Source organism: Balaenoptera musculus, chromosome 10, assembly GCF_009873245.2.
Source record: "Balaenoptera musculus isolate JJ_BM4_2016_0621 chromosome 10, mBalMus1.pri.v3, whole genome shotgun sequence".
NCBI classification, from domain to species: Eukaryota; Metazoa; Chordata; class Mammalia; order Artiodactyla; family Balaenopteridae; genus Balaenoptera; species Balaenoptera musculus.
Window position 1 is genome coordinate 53,532,391 of NC_045794.1, and position 21,021 is coordinate 53,553,411.

Here is a 21,021-nt window from a genome sequence, read left to right on the forward strand (position 1 = left end):
TGAAATCTTAAACTCTAATATGCCACTTTGACCTCAGTCTCCTGGCTGCTAGCCTTCTATCCCCTTCCTCTCACGCCCCCCATTTTCCTTCCTGAAGACTCCTAGTTCCTTAGCTGCTCCCTTTCCTTTTGGTCTGTCATGCTGATCCTTTATTGATTTCCGTCCCTCTCTAACCTAGATTCTTTCAAGCACAGGCAGTATGCGTAGTGCTTAGAGTGTGGCCTTTGGAGCCGCACTGCCTGTGTTAAAATCCCAGCCCTACCATTAACGTGAATCGCCGTTTTCTGGGGACATAATAATAGTAACTTTCTCCATTGCTGTTTTAAGGACTAAATGAGCTAATGCACAGGCAGGGCTTAGAAAAGTAACATGCCATAGAGTAAGCATTTGATAAATATCATGATAATTTTGATGCTATTATCATAATCACTCCTCTGCTCTTCCTGCAACGATTTGAACCTCTATGACTTACGCGCTCCTTCTTTGAAACTTCTCTGGAAATCTCAGTCTCTGGATCAATCTAATCATCTACTGTCTTTGCTTTTATTCTTTGGCGGTTGACGTCTCCTGACAAAAAACTACTTGACCATGCAGGTTGATGCTGCTATAGACTTAGAGCTTCTGGACTCTGCTTGGTCTTGAAAATCCCTTTACATGAGTCTGGTTGGTTATCTCATTCATTTCCCCATTAGCTATTCTAAACCTTCATCATTCTTTTCAACTCCCAAAGGTGCGGACCCTTTCACCCTTGCTTGACAGTTCTTACATGATCTTCCTAAACACAGCTAAAAATGTAATTATATTCTCACATCTTTCTCTTCAAACTCCTAGGGAGACGTCTTCTAGTTTCTGTCTTAGTCAAGTTATCTACCTATGTTCTAGATAACTTCCCTTCTCATCCCTTTGGAAACCTGTATCTACCAATTATCTCTTTTCTCTATCATTTATTTCGGGCCCCAAACATGCTCAAATCTCTCCAGTCTTAACCAAACAAACTAACACCTCTCTGAATGCGGAATCCCCTTCTATCTGTTGTCCCATCTCCTTTCACCTACAGCTAAATGGCTTGACACTGCCAAATGTCCTCTGGGGCAAAACTGACCTTGGTTGAGAACCACTGATTAGACGATAGCGTGGTATAGGACTTCCCTGGCGGTGCAGTGGTTAAGAATCAGCCTGCCAAAGCAGGGGACACGGGTTGGAGTCCTGGTCCGGGAAGATCCCACATGCCTCGGAGCAACTAGGCCCATGAGCCACAACTACTGAGCCTGAGCTCTAGAGCCCATGAGCCACAACTACTGAGCCCACCTGCCTAGAGCCCATGCTCCGCAACAAGAGAAGCCACCGCAATGAGAAGTCCGCGCACCGCAACGAAGAGTAGCCTCTGCTCACCGCAACTAGAGAAAGCCTGCGTGCAGCAATGATGACCCAACGCAGCCAAAAATAAATAAATAAAATAAATAAATTAAAAAAAAGAAGAAGATAGGGCAGTATAAAACAGAGCACCGAGTATGTAACTAAATGTTGCAGAAGTTCTCAAAAGAGGAGCCCATGGTGGCCTCCAGTCCTTTTCATCTATTCCCTGCATTTTTCCTGCCAAACTGTCTTCCAAAACCCCTTGGCAGACAAAAGCACAGCTTGTCTGTACTTCTCCACACTTTCTTCCCTCACCCCTCAGCTCCCTGCAATCTGACTTCTGTCCCCCAGTCCCTTGAAACTTCCCTATGATGTCTTTCTTCCTAATTGCCGAATCCAGTGGACATTTCCTTTCCCGCCTTTCTTACTTGAATTCTGCACAGCACTTTTATGCTATTGACGGTGACTTTTGCCTTGAAACTCTTGCTTTGGCTTCCAAAGAGTTTTGGTTCTCCTCCCACTTCTCCTATAGCATCTTCATCGTCTCCTTTACTAGCGTCCTTTCCCTTTAAATCTTAGTATTCCTCAGGCAAAGTCCCCTCCTCAGTCCCCTTCTTAACACAACTCTTTCCCTAGTGGTGTCCCTTATTCCATGACTTTAACCATCACCACCGTGTTGGTCACTCCTCAGTCCTGCTCTCCAGCAGAGACCCCAATCCCAGGCTCCAGGAGGTAGCCTGCAGTCTCCTGGGCACTTCCTTCTGCATTCCAGTGGCAACACACTTTCAGCAAGTCTATTCTTATCTTTCAGTAGTTCTTTCTTGTGTCTAATTGGATACAAAGTCCTTGAAGATGTTGATCCTTTCTATTCTTTCTTTCAATGATCTGAACATAGCGCAGCGCCTAGCACTTAGTAACTGGTACTTGGGAACAGTCTTTTGGGTAAGGAATGGATGTACTTGTCCTTTTTTCCCTAGTATTGACAGTGGATTTGCCTACTCATGTTTAAAACAGAACTCTTTTTGTTATCTCCAAATTTCTACGCTTCAAGTCTTCTTCTCAGTTAAAGATATCGCTATCTGCTCAACCACTCACCTTCATAACTCAGGATCATTATGATCTTCCCTTTCTCTCGTCTTCCATATCCGACCCATAAGTAAGTTATGTTAGCTCTGCTTCAAGCCACATCCTAAACTTCACTCTCTGTCACCATCTCTAGCACTATCACCTTGTCCAAGCCACCAATCTTCTGCTACAATCTTCTGTTTTTTTCTAATTTTGCTACTGTCCCCCCTATACTTCATAAGGATCTCTCCAAAACATCCATCAGGTTATCTCACTCCCCTCCATAACATGCTCCATGACTTCGTTACATTTATATAATATAAAATTGTACCAAGGCACTGCACTGGCCTGTTCCAACCTCTCCCATCCCACCTCCAAAGCCAAACCTGACTCCTATCCCCAGCTCCCTTATATGCTCCAGCAAGAGCCCTTTTTGCTGTTTCTCAAATCCACCAAGCTTATTACTCAAATCCACCAAGCTTATTACACTGGTTGCTCCCTCTTCCTGGAATGCTCTCCTCCCAGATTCTGACATGGCTGGCTCCTTCTCAACCTTTAAATCTCTGCTGAAATGTCTCTTCCTTAGAGAGTTATCCTATGGGAAAAAAAAAACCCTACAGTCATTCTCTAACCCCCATTCTGCTTTATTTCCCTCAGAGCACTATTACTGCCTAAATTTATATTTACTAATTTTTCAATTAACTTTCTGTACTGCTATAATATCAGCTTCATGAAGACAGGGATTTTTTTTTTTTCCCTCTCCTGTCCACTGTTGCATCTCCATTGTATAGAATAGTAACTGGCCCACAGTAAACATTCAGCAAATATTTGTTGGGATAATGTGATCCCTATGTCCAAAAGCATATCTTTATTGATTGGTAAAGGTTATTGGGTCTGTGAGATAGTATTTCACTAAGAGAAGACAACTTTCTTAAATGGGAACTAGCACCGACCTCTAAAACCTGTACACCTATTAACTACTGACAAGGACTCCTTCCATGGCCAAACTTAAGTCATACAAATGCACTTGCTGTTTTTGACGCTGAGTTCAAGCTCTCTTTCCTATTGCAAGTCTTGATCGCTATTGAAATAGTCTTGAATAAAGTCTCCCTTGTCATTTTTAACAAGTGTCTGGTGCGATTTCTCTTTAACACTAGAGACCAAATATTTACCTACTGGGCTTGAATAAATCCACCCAATGAATTTTCATTGTTCCCCACAGAACTTTCATATTTTTTTCTGCAGTGGGAAGAGTCAAAGAGCGGCATTTCTTGTCCCTGTGACTGAAGAATATGGTTTCTCTAGCATATAGGGGAAAAGTCAGGAAGAATAAAGGCTACATGATTTTTTTAAATCACGTTTATAGCAGCTATTACTTATTCATTTTGTCACATTTATTTTCAGTTGTTCTTGTGGTGACATTTTAATGAATAATACAAAAGCAATGCTCAATTCAAAATGACACCTTGAACCTCCGAAACAAAAACACGTTCGTTACATAAAAACAATTTGTCGTTCCTCCCCCATCCCCTGCCACATAATCCACATAATTCACATGCAGTCCACTCCTGACTCCACAGCTGACTTGAGATTATATGATCGTACCTGCAACATCGAACTCAATTTCCAGTGTGACCTTGCTTGTGATTGAAGAGTCTCGGAGCAGCTGACTGGCTTCCTCAAAGGTGCTGTCTTCAGTTGGAATTCCATTAATGGCCAGCACTCTGTCTCCAATCTGTAGCACCCCACATCTGAATTTAGAACCACACATTACAGGTCATAGATAGAGTAAATAATTATCCAGTTGAAGTTGCCAAGATCCTGGCAAATAGCATTTGGTCTTATTTATTTAATGTTGTGGGCATCCTATTAGGTCAACTGCAATATCCTACATTCCTTTTTTTTTTTTTTAATAAAAGTGTAGTTGATTTACAATATTGTGCTAGTTTCAGGTGTACAGCAAAGTGATTTGGTTATATGCAATGTCCTACAATCTTGCATTTCATGGCTACAAATGTGAGCAAGGGAATCTTGAAATATCCCAGAAAAGTAATTAATAATTCAGCACCATGGTATTGTTATAATCTGATCTGAACCAATATATAGTAATGATGAATGTGCATTCCCCCATGGCACAGAAATTATTAAGTTTGGACTTCAGAGATTTTTTTAATGGATTTTTTTTCCTTTTTAATTAATTTAGCCTCTAGTTGCCAATGGCCAAAAATCTGCTAAAGGCACTCATGCTCGCTATTCTTTCTCAAACCTGATCAAGAACATAAAATTTTATTGTCAGAACAGAGTTCATCACGTCTTGCATTTCCTGCATTGAGCACTGTTCCATAATTTATTAGCTAGTCAAAGTTAGCCAGAGAGACATGCAGGGCAGACAACGATGCCGTGAAAGAAAACGTCTCACCTCTCTGCCGGGCTGTCAGCTTCAATATAGGAAATCAGAGGTGGAGAGGAGAGGGTCTCTGTGGCAAACACACTGCCCTGCAGCTGAATCCCAAATCCTGTGACAGCATCTGCTGTGAGCACAACCTCTGTGGTTTCTGTGTGAACAACCTGCCCAGCCAAGCCCACCGTACTGGAGGCTAATGACACTAGAGGAACAAACACACACACAAGAAATGACTTTAGATTGGAACAGGCACCAGGAACGCCAGCGTTTCTGAAACAGATCATGTCTCCGGAACAAAAGCTCATTGGCAGTGGTGGGATGTGAGGTTTTTGGTCTTTTAGCATAAAAAGTTTCACCAGAGCTGAACAGGATAGACGAGTCTCCCAATATTCGTCACATCGAAGTCACAGCATCAGTGTAGCCCCCTCCTCAGGCCCACCCCTAACTGCAGGGACAGTTGTGGGAGCTGTAGGAAGAGGATGGTCTTGGGGTCAGGGTACCTGGGGTCAAGTCCTGGCTCAAGCACTAAGCAACCAGTTGGGTGACCTTGGGGTAAGTCATTTATCTCCTTCCTATCTAGGAAAATGGGGGTTGGGCTTAACTGGTCTAATGTGTTTCCCCCCCCCACTTTAGCCATTTGTACCTAAGGTTCCAGCTTTTTTTTTTTTTTTAAATATAAATTTATTTATTTATTTTTGGCTGTGTTGGGTCTTTGCTTCTGTGCGACGGCTTTCTCTAGTTGCGGCGAGCGGGGGCCACTCTTCATCGCGGTGCACGGGCCTCTCACTATCGCGGCCTCTCTTGTTGCGGAGCACAGGCTCCAGATGCGCAGGCTCAGTAGTTGTGGCTCACTGGCCCAGTTGCTCTGCGGCATGTGGGATCTTCCCAGACCAGGGCTCGAACCCGTGTCCCCTGCATTAGCAGGCAGATTCTCAACCACTGCGCCACCAGGGAAGCCCAAGGTTCCAGCTTTTTACAAACAGCTTGACCTTCAGTTTTGAAGAAACAACAGATCTAAGTCTGGCTCCTGGGGTGATGAGGATGGGCTGGTCATCAGCCTTAACGTGGCGTTGGGTTGCCACAATGGAGTCCTTTAAACCCTATATTCCTCCTACCTGCAAATTTGGTCTTTTCAGCTCTTGTTCTTTCCCACTGGCTCGCCAGCCTGTTTTGTCATCTCTTATTTCATTCATTTCTCTGATATTCATCCAAGCCCCCAGGCGCACAGCTGTCTTGTTCCCATTCCCAACCTAGGTCGTGAAAAAGCATCCTCCTGGAATGCCTTCCTCTCAGCGCTGCTCACTGGCACCCGGGCCTCCTTTGCTCTCTGTGAGAAAGCTCGCTGCCTGTAGGGTCCTGCGCTTGACTGCCACTTCCTCCAACAAAGGTCTCTGGTCTCCTTCCTCCAACTGAAACCTGATGACACCATACACCTCAGGACCCTCTCCAACCAGAAGCTATTTTCCCTCACGCTCCCTGCCTGGGGCAAGGAGAGAGAAGGGTTTAGAATACTCCTTGCTCCCCGTATGCAGTGCTGTTTATCTCAAATCACTCCTATTTCAAGTTCCATATTCTATATTTATTTCTGCTTTGTCTCATCTTCAAACCCATAGTTTTCTGTTTTTGCAAAGTCCCTCCATTTCCTCACTGACTTCAGGACTTAGCTCTTAACCTACCTCCTCTAACCCTTCGCTGTCCTCGGCACCTTTGACATCATGGCCGTAATCTCCTAACATGCTGGCTTGATGGTTCTTCATTGCTCTCAATGCCAGTTACTAGCAGTTCCATCCTCCTCCAGTTCTCTGCCAGCAGAGCCCGATGCTGGACCCCATCTTCCTTCAAAGTGGATAGAGCTCCAGGATCTCAATATCTGAATCCTCCTTATTGATCACACGTCCTTATGAGCCATCTTCCCGAGTCCCTACGATCTGACTTTCTCCTCTTTAGGACATCTAGTCCCATTTTCTCTCACTTGTCTCCTAGTCTAACGGCTTTCAAACAATATTTTTGGCAACAGATATTTCCCCCCCTTCATATGAAAGCACGTAAGAGATGCCCTTGTATTCCAGATAAAAACACAGCTACTGCAGGTAGTGAGGTAGGAGCAGAACACTCCAGAAGCCTCTGCCTCCCTCACGTGAGAATCTGGTTTGCAAGCCATCATCTTTCCTTGTTGCCTTTTTTTTTTTTTTTAATTCAAACAGAAGGTCACAAAAATTATAATCATCCTCATCAGTTCACTCAGTCCCATGTAATTAATTTTTTTTTCATCTTGATCTTTTGTTAGCACTTTTATAAGTTCATCAGTTTTCCATTAGAGTTCTGAAAATGCTTATTCATTCAGTTCAGCAGTATAGTCGGTTACCAGCTCGTTGCCTTTTCTAACGTCATTTTCCTCCATACTCCACCTGGACCTCCGGTGACCATTTCAATGATGCCTCTGCTAGTATTCTTACACCTCATGTGACTTTGTCTACTCTCATACACCATACTCTTTGGTAATAGCCAGTCACTCCACTGCTGTTACTGAGTTGCTGAAGGGTGCTATGGAAAGTCATGACGAATTCACATTATTCTCTATGGGGCCCTGGAATCTTTTGTGGTGTGATATTTTGGTACCTTATTTGATTCCTCATGGGATTTTTCACAAACATTTCTACTCTTTTAAGGGTCAAACTTTACTTCCTTTCCTACAAGACTGAAAAAATCCAGCCATTTGACAAGAATTCCTTAAACAACATGCTTCTCAACCTCAGTTTCTCAGTATCATCATGTGTTCTCCCCCTCCACCCCCATTTCAGGAGGATGTACAAGGCTAATTCTTCCTTTCATTATTTTTGATACTATCCCTCCCTTTCCACTCCCTCTGTGACTTTGTGCCATAAAAACTTCTCTCTTGACATTTTTCCTAACTTTCCTACTCACTCCCCTAGCTTTCTGACCTTTCTCTATAGATTTGTACTGATTCCCAAACTGTTTAAAATTGACTTCTCCCTTCACCCTTTACTGTAACTACTCTCACGGATGACTTCCTGATTGCCAAAAACAATGGCCTCATCCTCTCTAACCACTCTGCAGCAACTGGCTTTGGGAACTATCCCTTTCTTCCTGAAATTCCTCTCTTAGTTTTGATGAAGCTTTGTTCTTAGTTTCTTACTTTTCCAGCCCTTACCACTTCCTTTGCCTTCTGCACTCCAAACATAGAGCTGACCACGGTTCTGTCCTAAGCGTTTTCTACTCTCATTCTTTCCCCCATTCACTTCCAATGCACCTGTAATATGACCTCTCATGTATCTTCTCGTGTCTCCCTCTCTAGACTCTCTCAAGCTCCAGTGATGAATTTCCTTGATGTCCCATCCACAAGGATGTCTCATTGACTCCTCAAACTCAACATCTTCAGATTGAGTTAATCATCTTCTCTTTCTCATGGCCACCACTATTTCTACGAATGGGACCATCATGTTGATAGTCCTCCAGGCTTGAAATCTCAAAGAACCTTTGACTCACAACTCCTCATTGTCTTAAATCCAATCAGTTGCTAAGTTCTTCCAGGATGATGACTAAAATATATCTTGTATAAATCCTTTTTTCCTTTCTTATCGCCAATGCCTTAATTCAGGCTCTCATTACTTTCATTGCATTCATTATTCCAATTATTCTAATATACCTGTTTCTGGGTCCCCTCATGTCCAGTGCTTTCTGCATATTATTGCCAGATTAACTTTGTTTAAGATGAAGCCCCAACTTCTCTACTCCCCTAGAGCACAGCCTCATCACTGCTAGTAGAGATTACTACATAGGGTTCCAACCAGTGTCCTTGCCCCTTATCTTTTGCTAACAGCTCCAAATTGCTCCCAAGGGGCTTTTCTACTATGCAAAGGTCACCCCCAAGTTTAGAATCTTTTAAGGGCTCCCGATTTCCTAGAGAACAAAATCTTCAATTCTAGCAGACTACGCAGGATCCTTCATAAGTTCATTTTCTCTTGCCCATCCAGTCTCATGTTCCTTTATGCTCTGTTCCTGAGTCATGTTCTCCAGGCCTGCTCTCATGCCTCTGCACCTCTGTATGTGCTGTGCCCTCTGCCACTTTAGCCTTTCCCTTGTTTTTTTTGATATTTATTTATTTGGTTGCACTGGGTCTTAGTTGCAGCAGGTGGGCTCCTTAGTTGCAGCCATGGGTTCCTTAGTTGCAGCAGGTGGGCTCCTTAGTTGTGGCATGGGGCTCCTTAGTTGTGGCATTTGAACTCTTAGTTGTGGCATGCATGTGGGACCTAGTTCCCTGACAAGGGATCGAACCCAGACCCCCTGCATCAGGTGCGCGGAGTCTTATCCACTGCGCCACCAGGGAAGTACCCCCCTTGGGTTTTTAATGTCCCGTCCCTTGCCTTATCCAGACAGAATTAGGTATTTACTTTTCTACATTTCCACTTTTCTAATACATGGTCCTAGTTCAGCATTTATCAGGTTTTTATTTGCCGGCCTGTCTCTCCACTTGACTCTGAGTTCTTTAAAGATTGGGACCAGATCTTTTCCTCTCTGAAATTCCAGTGCCTGCAACATTCCATGAAGGCTAAACACATGAGGAATGAATCCAGTTTTGAAATATCAACACTTTCCTTTTTGGAACCAACACTTGATGTAGATTCTGCTGAGTCAAGGAATTAGATGTTGTTCTTTGGGACCCTAATTTTTCTACCATGTAGATCATTCCAGCACTGAAACTGACATGGCAGAGGATGGTGAGATAGATCATTTCTCCAGTAGGAGTGAGGAAAACCTACTTCTTAAGAAGCACCATCATTGTCCTTTCCCAGCAGAATTAATGTCAATGAGGTTAAAGTAGCCTGTATTAGGGGATGAAAGTAGCCTCCAACCCTAAACTTTTTTACAGATGGTGGCCCACAATTCCAAGATCTGACACATAAACTATCAAATAGTAATTGAGATCATATTTTCTAGTGTGACTTTGTTGATATCAGCTATACTTTGATTGCTCTCCAGACCATACATTTTGTTACTGATGGCCACAAAACCAGTAGAAAATACCATTTCCTGTCAGTAAGGATCTGGAGAGTTGCATTTCTTTCCAGTTAGTACTCATAGCAGGTGGGAATATAATATTAGAACATCACCTATTTGGCAGATGACTGGCACCCTGTCTTCTTACTTTTTGGACTCCAACAGGAATACTTTACTTTCTATGGAACTTTCTATAGGTTCACATTAATATTTTTTTCCATTGCGATCCCAATTTGGTATAGGTTTTTGGACTACTCATTTGGAGTTAAACATTATTTTTGAATTGTTAAGTCAGCCGATTACTATTACCACTAAGAAAAAATCAAGAAGGAATAGTAATTTAATAGTAATAGGGGGAATTAGTTTAGATATAGTAAAGACTTTCTCAAAGAAGACACTTGCTATATTTTTCAGGAACAGTTAGAGAAGATAGTTGAGGAATTTTGTTCTCTAGAAGGTTTTGAAATAGAAATTCACTATGGGTATCATTAAATTCATAACCTCTGTCTGGAGGCAAGTTGAAGTGATAGAGATTATTAGGACATTTAATTTAGAATTAGAATATATTAAACATTGGTTTTACAATTTTATGAAGAATATAGGATGATATTAAATAATCTAGGATACCATTAACTCTAAAAGTCCTCTGACATACTAGAATCTGTTCTTTGAAACAGTAAAATTTCACTGGAAATTCAATGTACTGATTACTCACACATACTAAAGTCTTGAAAATAACTACCAGAGATGAAAAAGATAAATTGAAGATTTAAAGATGATGGGCCAGAAGAAAAAACAACCAATGTTACTTGGAGGAGAAAAAGATGAGCTTGATTATCCTGCTTCACTAATGTGGTCAACCAGCAGAAGAAAATAAAGGTGATGTATGAATTATAACCCTGTAGTTTAAACAGCTGTATAAAGCATTCTCTCTCTCCAGCAGCAAATACTCCTGCAAGGTACTAGTTCTGGCCTGAGGCGTGCCTGTTTCTACTCATAGGTGAAGATGGAAAAGACTACATTGCTGACATGCTGTTTGAATACTGCTAACTGGTGTGTGCCAAGGTTGTGCTCAGGATTCGCACCTGCTCTGTCCTGTTCTCACTCCCATTTGGAGGGTTCTGCAGAAGATGACCCTGTGTTTTTGTCAATTCTTGTCTTTCCTAGTGTAAGAAAGGGAGGGGAGGCCAAAGACAACTGGTTAGATCCTAAAGTTTAAAAATCTGCCAAATGTTTCCTTAATTTAGATGGCTATGAGATTTACTGTCAGATATGAAAAGCATTTAAAAAGTATATAGAGAAATGGACCTCAAAGATTTTTTTTTTAAAACAAGTGAAAGTGCGAACACAGGCCCCCGCTAACGCAAATTATGCAGTCGAATGTCCCTCATTTGGGAAAATCGCAGGAGTCAGCGCATCCGGAGTACAATGGATGAGACTTGTCCTGGGAAAACCACCTTCATGATCATGGTATCTCCCCTGCCACGTAGGTATCAAAGATTTATTAATGTATTGTGTTTGTCATTCTTGGATCCGGTAATTGAAGACCTGTCTCTCACTAAAGTTTCCCACATTAGAGTCCGCCTGCTGTGGACTCAGCACATTGTGTATCACGTGATCCAGCTCAGGAGACAGTGGGAGTGGCGAACAGCTCTCTTCTCCAAATGGGGGTGGAGGCAGCTCTTAAGCTGTCCCCTTCGAGGGCTCCCTGCATGGTCATTTATAAAAGCTTACCATGAGCTTTGTCTTCTGTTCTTTTTTTCAGGGGCTGGTGGAAGGGACAAAAATTGTTAGGGTTTTTCCCTCTCTTCCTTTCAGCTCTTTTCAATGGTGCCCTCCCTAGTAGTAAGTGATAACCACAGAAGAGGCAAAGATTATTCTGAGAATGTGTTCTAAGTTCTACCCTTTTCTGCAATTCAGGCAGACTGGGAACAGGCAAGCGTCTACACTGGCCCTGTGTACTGGAGCAGGAAGCAGGGGAACTAGCCAGGCCCACTGCTCAGCCATGCCCTGCCATCACGGGGGACGATGGGGTTCTGGAAGGGGCCTTGGCCCCCGTGGCAGAAAAAGGGGCAGCTCAGGCCGTGGGGGAAAGGTCAGCAAGAATCCGGAAGAGGAGACAAGAGGGCTCCCTGTGGGACATGGCTCTGCCACCCTCCCAGGGCTTTGTGACACTCCTGGAAGCCTAGTGCAGGGGGTACTTATCATTTTCCCTGTGACACAAACATGGCACTTTACTCTTTTAATCCTTGTAACACGTTGTTACAGACGTCCTGTATTTTCCCCTTTGGTCAATGACACAGAATGTTTTAATATTTATGTGAGAAGATTTCATTCTTTTCTGGCCATGTCTTTCCTTTGTATTAGAAACATATGTAAGAATTTTTTCTGTTCTGCAGGCTCTGGCCTCAACTCATCACCAATACGGCAAAGGGACTTTTATTATATTTGTTGTGACTTTGCCATGATTCGGCATCCATACAAACGGCCTGGTTGCTATAGAAACAGAAGTATCAGAAAGGGGGCAGCAAATGGTGGCACAGAATAAAGACATAAGTAAAGTGATGGAAATAAACCATGGTATAGTGAGAGTAGCAATAAAACTTTTCTTATCAGTTATTTGGGAAAACCTTTACATCTAACGTGACCATACCAAGCTTAAGCAAAAGAGAAAAAGAAAACCAAAAAACTAAATCCTCAGTTTTTTTCTGACTTTGGAAAACTATCATTAGTTTATTTTTTTTAGGTCTTTCTGAAGTGGGAATAAAAGTTTATAGTTTTGTATCTTATTGTTTGATTAAAATACAAATGTATGATTTCCCAAGACAAATTCTGATAGGTACACGGTCAGTGGTGCTCTACTGGCTACAGTCTACAGCAAACATAAATATCAAGAAATTTCTAGAACCAGGTTTCTGCTTATATTTCTACTATGTTGGAGAATAACGTGCTGTCTCAAGAGAGAATTTATCAGTTGGTTATGGGTATTGGTGACAGTGTGGTCTCGGCTTTCTTTCCTACTAGAAACTTCAAGATGTGTAGGGCTTCCCTGGTGGTGCAGTGGTTAAGAATCCACCTCCCAATGCAGGGGACATGGGTTGGAGCCCTGGTCCGGGAAGATCCCACATGCTGCGGAGCAACTAAGCCCGTGCGCCACAATTACTGAGCCTGCGCTCTGGAGCCCGCATGCCACAACTACTGAGCCCACGCGCCACAACTACTGAAGCCTGTGTGCCTAGGGCCTGTGCTCCACAACAAAGAGAAGCCATTGCAATAAGAAGCCCACGCACCACAACGAAGAGTAGCCCCTGCTCGCTGCAACCAGAGAAAGCCTGTGTGCAGCAACGAAGACCCAACACAGCCAAAAAAAAAACCCAAAAAACAAAAAAACTTTAAGATGTGTAAACATCTATCTGAGATGTCCAAACAGATTATCATTTATTTGTAGTCACTAATATCCTTAATCAAGACAGCAGTCTTACCTCACACAAACAAATGTTTGGCCATTAAAGCAGAAGTATGAACATGAATGCATCCGTTTTAATTGCCCTTCCCTGCTGAGGGCTGTTAGCCTGTTTTCTCTCAGTAAGCAGTGTTGCACAAGAAGCCATTTTATGTAAAAAATCTCATATAAAAATATCCACCACAAATCCTGAGGCATTAAATGGAAGACTCAACCTATGTATTATGTCAAAGTGGAACCATGTGAAAAATGCCTAAGTTTGAGAGCAGTGTCAACATTTCAGATTTAGGCATCATAATAGCAAACACTTAAGCTATTCAAAACAGCTAACAATTTCAATAGCACTTACTATTTAATAAGTACTGTTCTAGCATATATATATGTTATATATATATAGTATATATATAATTATAGTTCTTATTTCATTGGGTAATTGTGAAGATTATATGAGAATATATCATTATTCACACATATATATGAACATATCATATATATATATATGAATATATAGTCTAGAATGTATTTCTTGTCCTGCATGTTCCTTTCAGTGGTGAGAATATATACATATATATATATACACACACACACACACACACACACACACATATACACATTTTCATATAATCTTCACAATTACCCAATAAGGTAAATACTATAATTAGCCCCACTTTGTAGCTAAGAAGGCTAAGGTACAGAGAGCTTAAAAAATCTGCTCAAGGGCTGGCCCAGATGACTGCCACAGCAAGCTCCGCAGCTCATGGGCCCCGGGTCCCCTGCCCTGGGACCTGGGGATAAGTTTGGCTGCGGACATGGCGCCCCGGTCTGGGGGCTCCCTGGGGTGAAAAAAAAAATCTGCTCAAGGTCCTAGAGCTAGAAATTAATGACACTGGGATGAGAACCCACACAACCTGGTTCCAGAGGCTATGCTCATAACCAGTTCACTATGTTGCCTTCAACTCATTTCTTCCACGAGTAAATAATTTACTCTCTCGAGTCAGCTAAGAAACATATGAGGCTCTAGAAGCTCCTGGTTCTCAGTCTTCCTTCTATTTACCTATACTAAAGATGACAAATCTTATATTTGAAGGGATATGCACGTCAATATCATGAATACAGCACAGTGGAGGTTTGCGATGGTTTTCCTTGTAAGGAAACCTCAGGTTCTTATAACATGAAGAGACTACATCCCAGTATGGGTGATGGCTGGTCTCCTACACTGATGGTGGCATTGGTAGGCCTGGCCACAGACCCGCCTCTGAAGATGAAACTCTGGCAAACCAGCTGAAGAGCCAATAGATCCAACCACCCTTCCTCACAAGAACATTTTTCCTTTAACACCAGTCTTGAAGTACCTGGGTTTTGTTTTGTTCAGGTAACTTAAGAGTGGTCCTTACTTTATCCCCATGGTAAGCACAGGAAGAGATCCCATCTTCTTTGAACTTCTTTACAGGAATCACAATCATGGCCACCAAAAAAAACAAGAAATACTCACACCTCTCTAGACTATGATTAGATCTGGTTGGAGAGATAGGTGTTCTCTTCCTTTAAAACTTATGTGATTATGATGAGAGATTATATTCTGCCCTCCCGTCACCACAAAAGAAAAATTTAGGAGTGATATGTTTCTTCCCTTCTTCCCTAAGCCATTCAACCACCCTTTTCTTGTTTACATGTACAACCAGCTATCCAGAAGCAAGCAGCCAACCACATCTTCCTAGTCTTGCCTAATCTATAATGTGCTTGGCTGTCCCAGAAGATCATATTTCTAAGAATCACAGTCGAAATTCCTGGACCTTAGGATGCTTGTTGTAAAGACGAGCATCCTTCAATCTTCCTGACGCTGGAGTGAGTAACAGAGATATATGTTAGGGCAGAGATTTTCAGTGGGGCAGGTTCCTGGGGAAAGTATTAGAATCTTGGGGAGTGAAATACAGTTTGAAAAGGCACTTTCAAGGGGAATGAGATACAGTTTGAAAACGCGTGTTTAAACTTATTGCCTTTCTTGCAGGGGGAGGTTCATGAAATATAATTTAGTATGAAAATTATAATAATATTAAACAACTGCATGGAATTCTTATATTTATCAAAAGGGGACCTAGTTTTCAAAAAATTGCTTTAGGGTGAATAAGAAACTAAGAACAAAGATTTCATGTCCAAAACTACCCAGAATATAAGGAAGGAGTCTTAAAGAAAAAAAAAAAATCACATCTTTGGTTATTTTATCAGATCAAAAGAGCAAGAAAAAGATCTCAAAAAAAAGTTGTAGACAAAGGTAGAATGAACTAACAAATTCAGTCTGAAACTGTATTTGGTGCAATCATTACCATGTCGATAAGAGAGATCCATTTCACCGGTCTTTGGCACAGGTCTGCGGCTACTTAGCGTCTACCTGTGAAACACTCTTCCTGCAGGTTTCCTTATATCCAAGACTCCAACGGACCCCCACGTTTCCTCCAGGCCAAAAGTCATTGGCTAACATTTCACTTACGTGAGCTTTTGAAGTCTTTCTTTTTCAACCTCCTCCTCATCATGGTTCCACGTGGGCTAGTGGAGTAGAGGCTTCGAGGCAAAGTCCCCATGTTCAGGGAACTCAGGCTGTATGCACTCGTGGAGGTAGGAGAGAAGGATGAAGACAAAGCTGCTGTAAAAGAGTGAGGACTTGGCACAGAGCATTCTCAGGTGGGGTGTGAGCCTGCCACACCTGCCAACCAGCAACAATACAGAAAGACACACAAGAGGCACAGCAATGGCTAGTAGGCACCCCAACCAATCAGAGACCAGATCTCAGGAGCCATGGAGACAGCGCTTTAGAATCTGAGTTACAAGGGCCCGGAAATGCCTGAGGAGTAGCACTGATCCTCATAAGTATAATGCAACACCGAGAGGCTCTATGAATTTTGCTTTAGACAAAAAAGTAAACATTAAAACAAGTTTCTCCATAAACAACAACTCAATGCATCAAATACATAACCTCATTTTCATAGATGTTTTCTGACATGAATTTCACAAGTGGTTCCACATACACAAATAAGGTCTGAGAATACTGTACTGTATATACTATCCTGCATTGTTATTTCCTGACCACACATAAAGCATTTGGAACCTTCACGTCCTTTCCTAACAACAAATGCTTTCTGATGGAAAAGAAGGACTTAAGAGATGACAGAAATGATAAGTTGCTACTACATAAAGAAAAGCACACCACACCCATGAAACCAAAAATGGTATGAATCAGATGAGGAAGGGGTGAGAAGAATATAATTTAAGTAAAAGACCAGGAGGCGAAAGCCTGGAACATTACGAGGGCTGTTTGGAGGAGGTGCTTTCGCGAATGTCAGGGCTGGCGCTCTGCAATGGTCAGGGTGGTACGTATTATAGTGATGGTAGGTGTGAAGACTGCAGTGGTCGCTGGCCCAGGAATCCCAGGGAGGTTGCCTGTCGCTCCTCTGAATTTTCACTGCCCATATGAAGTGATGATGAGAAATAAGAAAAACAAACAAACAAAGAACCAAAAAAAAAAAGAGGAAAAAGTAACTGAATTGCACAAATAAAAAGTGTAACAAAAAAATGAAAGCTGCTTGCAAAAAAAAAAAAAAAAAAAAAAAATATATATATATATATATATATATATATATTGACTTTGCCCTTTTCTCAGTGGTCAGCAAAACTGATGATTAACATCAGGGATGGTAACTTTTCATCTTCCCAAGAATAATGCATGTCTTTCCCCAGCCCATTTTTTCTCCTTTTAAGATGACTATTGAATCAATTTCTAATCTCCCCCTGTGCTTCACAGCAGAGATTAAAAACATTTTTTTTTAACTTAAAAGTCAACCCCACAAAGATCTATGGCACAAGATTAGTGATTAAAGATTTGCAAATCTTGGCCAGTTAGCAGCACTTGTTTTGAGAAAAAGGAAAGAAGGAACGATAAATCACATTGGCTCCTGATTCAAGGGGTTTACTAGTCACACATCAAAATCTACTGCTCTGACATTTTAATTACACTACTAGTCATCCCTTGAACTTGATTTTTCTCAACAATAAACCACTCTAATCATCTATCATTATCAGGATCTTATTTATACTCTAATCAGAAGATAAAAGTCTCAATATATTTTACAATTTGGGGGGTATTTTTAAAAGATGTATTTACATTTGAAAGAGATATTTAATTATTAAAGTATTTCAAATACTTTATATTTCCTTAAGATGCCATGAAATTTTAATAAAGTCAATTTCAAAATTCTGGTGTCCCCTTTATTTTCAAAAAATTGTATATCATATTTCCATTCTAATTTCAATATTGTTTAGATTTGATTTTCTACCCAGTGTTCTGAAATATGAGCACTTTTATGTTTGTTACTATATTGACATGAAATTTTTCATTTAAGTATCTTAAAAATTGAAAAATAAAATATGAACTTTTATCCCCTACTGTTATGATTCTAAGGTTAGATGCCTTACATGTGAATGATTTTGCAGCATCTATTCATGTAGTGAGGTCAAATACTCTGTAAGTATTTAAAGGAGGGTTATTTACATAAGAGTTTAGATTATACCATCCGTGATATCAGTCTCACTGGCCACTTCACAGCCTTTCTGGAATGAGACAGTAAATGGAACAAAAGCACTAGTGTGGACAGATCACCATGGGCTGAGGCCAACCTGAGTTTCTGTTCTGGCTCCAGCCCGTCTTCTGTATATGACCCTGGCCAGTTACTCAACCTCTCGAGGCCTCAGTTTTCTCATATGTCAAGTGGAGATCATGAACGCATCTATTCCACAGGCCAAGTGTGAGAATTATGTACCTAAGGTGCTTAGCATGATGCTTGTACACAGAATAAAATCCAATGACCCTTTATGAATAGCATTGATTCTGTCTACTTTCTATCTACTTGCCAATGAATCATCTTTTAAAGGAAATAGATGTATCTCTCACTCAACAAATTTCACTCATTGGGCACTTAAGTTTAGAGACTATTTCAGGAATCTGCAGCACACTTTTCTGGCCACCATAATTTTGTAACCCTAAACCATCTGGCCCTTTCCTTCTATCCACTGCTGTTTCTAGTTTGGGTTCCATCTCCCTCTCCACTATTCTACTTTCAAGCCACCATCTCCTTCACCTAGGTCACTTCCTCATCTTCAGACTTGCCTCCCTGGTTCATCTCTGTATCCACAATACAGAATGATCTTTCAAATACGTAAGTTAGATCACGTGACTCCCATTTAAGGTACTTCAATGGGTTACAATTACAAACAGAGTCAAAAGTGAGTCCTACTTATCTCTCCAGCTTCATCCCCTATCACTCTCCTCATCACTGTCTGTTTGAGCCATGTTGGTCTTCTGTCTTGTCTTAGAACAAGCCAGGCTGCTTCCTGCCTCAGGGCATTTGCACTTCCTGTTCTTCCTACCTCTAATATTCTTCTCCCCCTTGTTTGCATGGCTGGCCTCCTACTATCATTCAGGTCTCAGCTCAGGTACCATCACCTCAGAGTTGTTCTGACCTCCTTGGATGAAGTAGCTGCCCTCTCCCATCCATGCTATCCCATTGCTGTTTTATATTCTTCATAGCACTTATCGCTGTCTGAAATGCTTTTATTTATTTAATACACTTTTAATGTTTGTCCCTCTATACTGGAATGTAAATTCCATGAGAATAGGAATCCACTTTGCTTGTCTTGCTCACTAGATGTATCATGGCAACTAGAACAGTGTCTGGTATATAATGACTGATGAATGAGTGAATGAATGAGTGAATGGATGCATGCATGAATGGACAGGAATATCAGCCAGAGGGTCCATGCCCACACTGTCCACACTGCAGCAGCAGCTTCCTTGGGATAAAGAGCACTGCCCAGGAAGTCCCTGATGGATTCTCTTTCACCATCCTCATTCTACTTTAGGGTGTACCAGAAGACTTTTTAGCAAGATGCAGTCATTGCTGGGTCTGGCTAATCTACCCCACAGCCATTCTACTGAGCTCTGTAAAATATTGTCAAATGAGGTACAGTGAGTGAACTTCAGAATTCTACACTCACTTTTTGACCCAGTTCTTTATGGAGTGCTTTGAAAATTACTGGGCATTTTTGATTACTGTCAAGCCCAATTAATAACTCAATAAGAAAGCTACTGAGCACCTATTGTATGCCTGGCACTGTGCCATTTGTGGCAGGCAGGTTAAATGTAGGTCATAACATTTACTTTAACTTTGAACTACTACTGAGGACTAAATCTTCATACACATAAAATAATTGAGACAAAAATTATATTCGATAATGCACAAAACTGCATGCCATGGATAATGAATGCAAAAGGCGTTCAACAAACAATGTAGGCCAGAGAAGACAGCTATAGCCTATTTTGAACGTGCACTCTAAATCTATTCTGTTTCATGGTGGTGTACTTAATATTCATATGTTAGGCAAGTATTTTAGTTTAAAAATTAGATGTTACATTTTTGGCATGCTCTTTCATTTTGCAAAAAATATTCATTTATATTCTCCCATTTAATGGTCCCCATAATAACAGTCAGCTTTCACTGAGTACTCGCTATATACCAGGCACTGTGCTAAGTGCTTTTACATGGATTATCTCAGATAATACTCATGATATACCTATGAGGTAGGTATTATTATAATACCCATTTTACAGATGAAGAAACTGAGGTATAGAAAAGTTGGGTAACTTGCTAAGTTCCCAAGTGGTGGAGTCAGAATTAAAGTGCTCAAAGTCTGACTCTGAGTTGCTGCCCTCAGCCACCACACTCCACTGCCTCTTCCTATGAGTGTTCCTAAGTCCTTTGTTACAGATAAACAGCAAGGAAAATATAATGTTTTTCCTATCATTCCATGGTGACATCGCTGTTGAAATCTTGAGGTATCTGATATGGAAGGTACTTCTGTTTGTTCTCTTCTCTAATTGTACCCTCTTGTCCTGTCCAGGAGTCCAAGGGTGTAGGCAACAGCTACTCTGGTGGTTGCTCCTGGGGCTCAGAAATGGAAGTCCTCCTGGTACTGAATGTATAGAACCTCATGACTCTGCTCACATTTTCTTTTCCAAACTCTTTTACAAAGTTTCCTCCAATCATGACTATGTCTCCCAAAGACCCTCAGTGGGAACAATTTCTGAGCTCTTTAAAAAACTCATTCTTGTTGGCTTTTTGAATGTTGCTACTTCCCAGCAAAAGGCACAGTTAATCTATTCCTGGTTGATGTGCCCACTTCTATATTTCCTTGAATGCTATATTTTCCTGAATGCTTTGTTGCTAAGTAAAATCTGGGAAATGTTATATCTCCATCCACCTATGGGATGAGAGACATGCTGTTTAGGCATCAGAGATTTTGAAAAAATAACCAGAGCTTTCTTGTAATAAAAGGGTAAAACTATGTAAAACAACACCACTACATACCAAAACAGAAGTTTGAGAATTAGAAACACAATAACATTTTTGAGGATTAACAGGGATTTAAGTATGTTTAAGAGCCAATATTTATTTCTTCTTGGAAATACGAGTCCGATTTTAATGTAAAATGTAGGGAGATGTCTGTATGTTAGATAAAGAAGATGGTGAACAATTTTCAACAAAAGTGGATGACAGGGTCAAAAACAGAAGCTAGAATTACTAAAATGACCAGCCCTTCACCCCCCTGAAAAATCACAAATGACGTCAGGTTTTCCACAGTGAAGAAAAGAAAAATTAATTTTTGG

General features: G+C 41.2%; 1 protein-coding gene and 2 non-coding genes across 5 annotated transcripts in view; 1 reads left to right on the plus strand and 2 right to left on the minus strand.

The window, feature by feature from the left end:
• The window catches only part of GRIP1 (glutamate receptor interacting protein 1), a 720,504-nt gene that overhangs the window by 80,672 nt on the left and 618,811 nt on the right, over positions 1-21,021 (minus strand). For 2 of the 3 annotated variants that reach the window (XM_036867336.1, XM_036867335.1), the window contains exons 10-13: positions 16,609-16,764; positions 15,796-15,948; positions 4,841-5,027; positions 4,027-4,172 (exon numbers count right to left, since the gene is read on the minus strand). In XM_036867336.1, the coding sequence (XP_036723231.1) occupies positions 4,027-4,172; positions 4,841-5,027; positions 15,796-15,948; positions 16,609-16,764 (642 nt within the window). The remainder of the gene's footprint in view (positions 1-4,026; positions 4,173-4,840; positions 5,028-15,795; positions 15,949-16,608; positions 16,765-21,021) is intronic. The other variant, XM_036867337.1, reaches the window with a different exon arrangement.
• On the minus strand, positions 11,175-11,338 carry LOC118902980. Its single transcript, XR_005021690.1, has one exon. It is a non-coding gene; the product is annotated as a U1 spliceosomal RNA (small nuclear RNA).
• Positions 13,998-14,120, plus strand: LOC118902916. Its single transcript, XR_005021630.1, has one exon. It is a non-coding gene; the product is annotated as a small nucleolar RNA SNORA5 (small nucleolar RNA).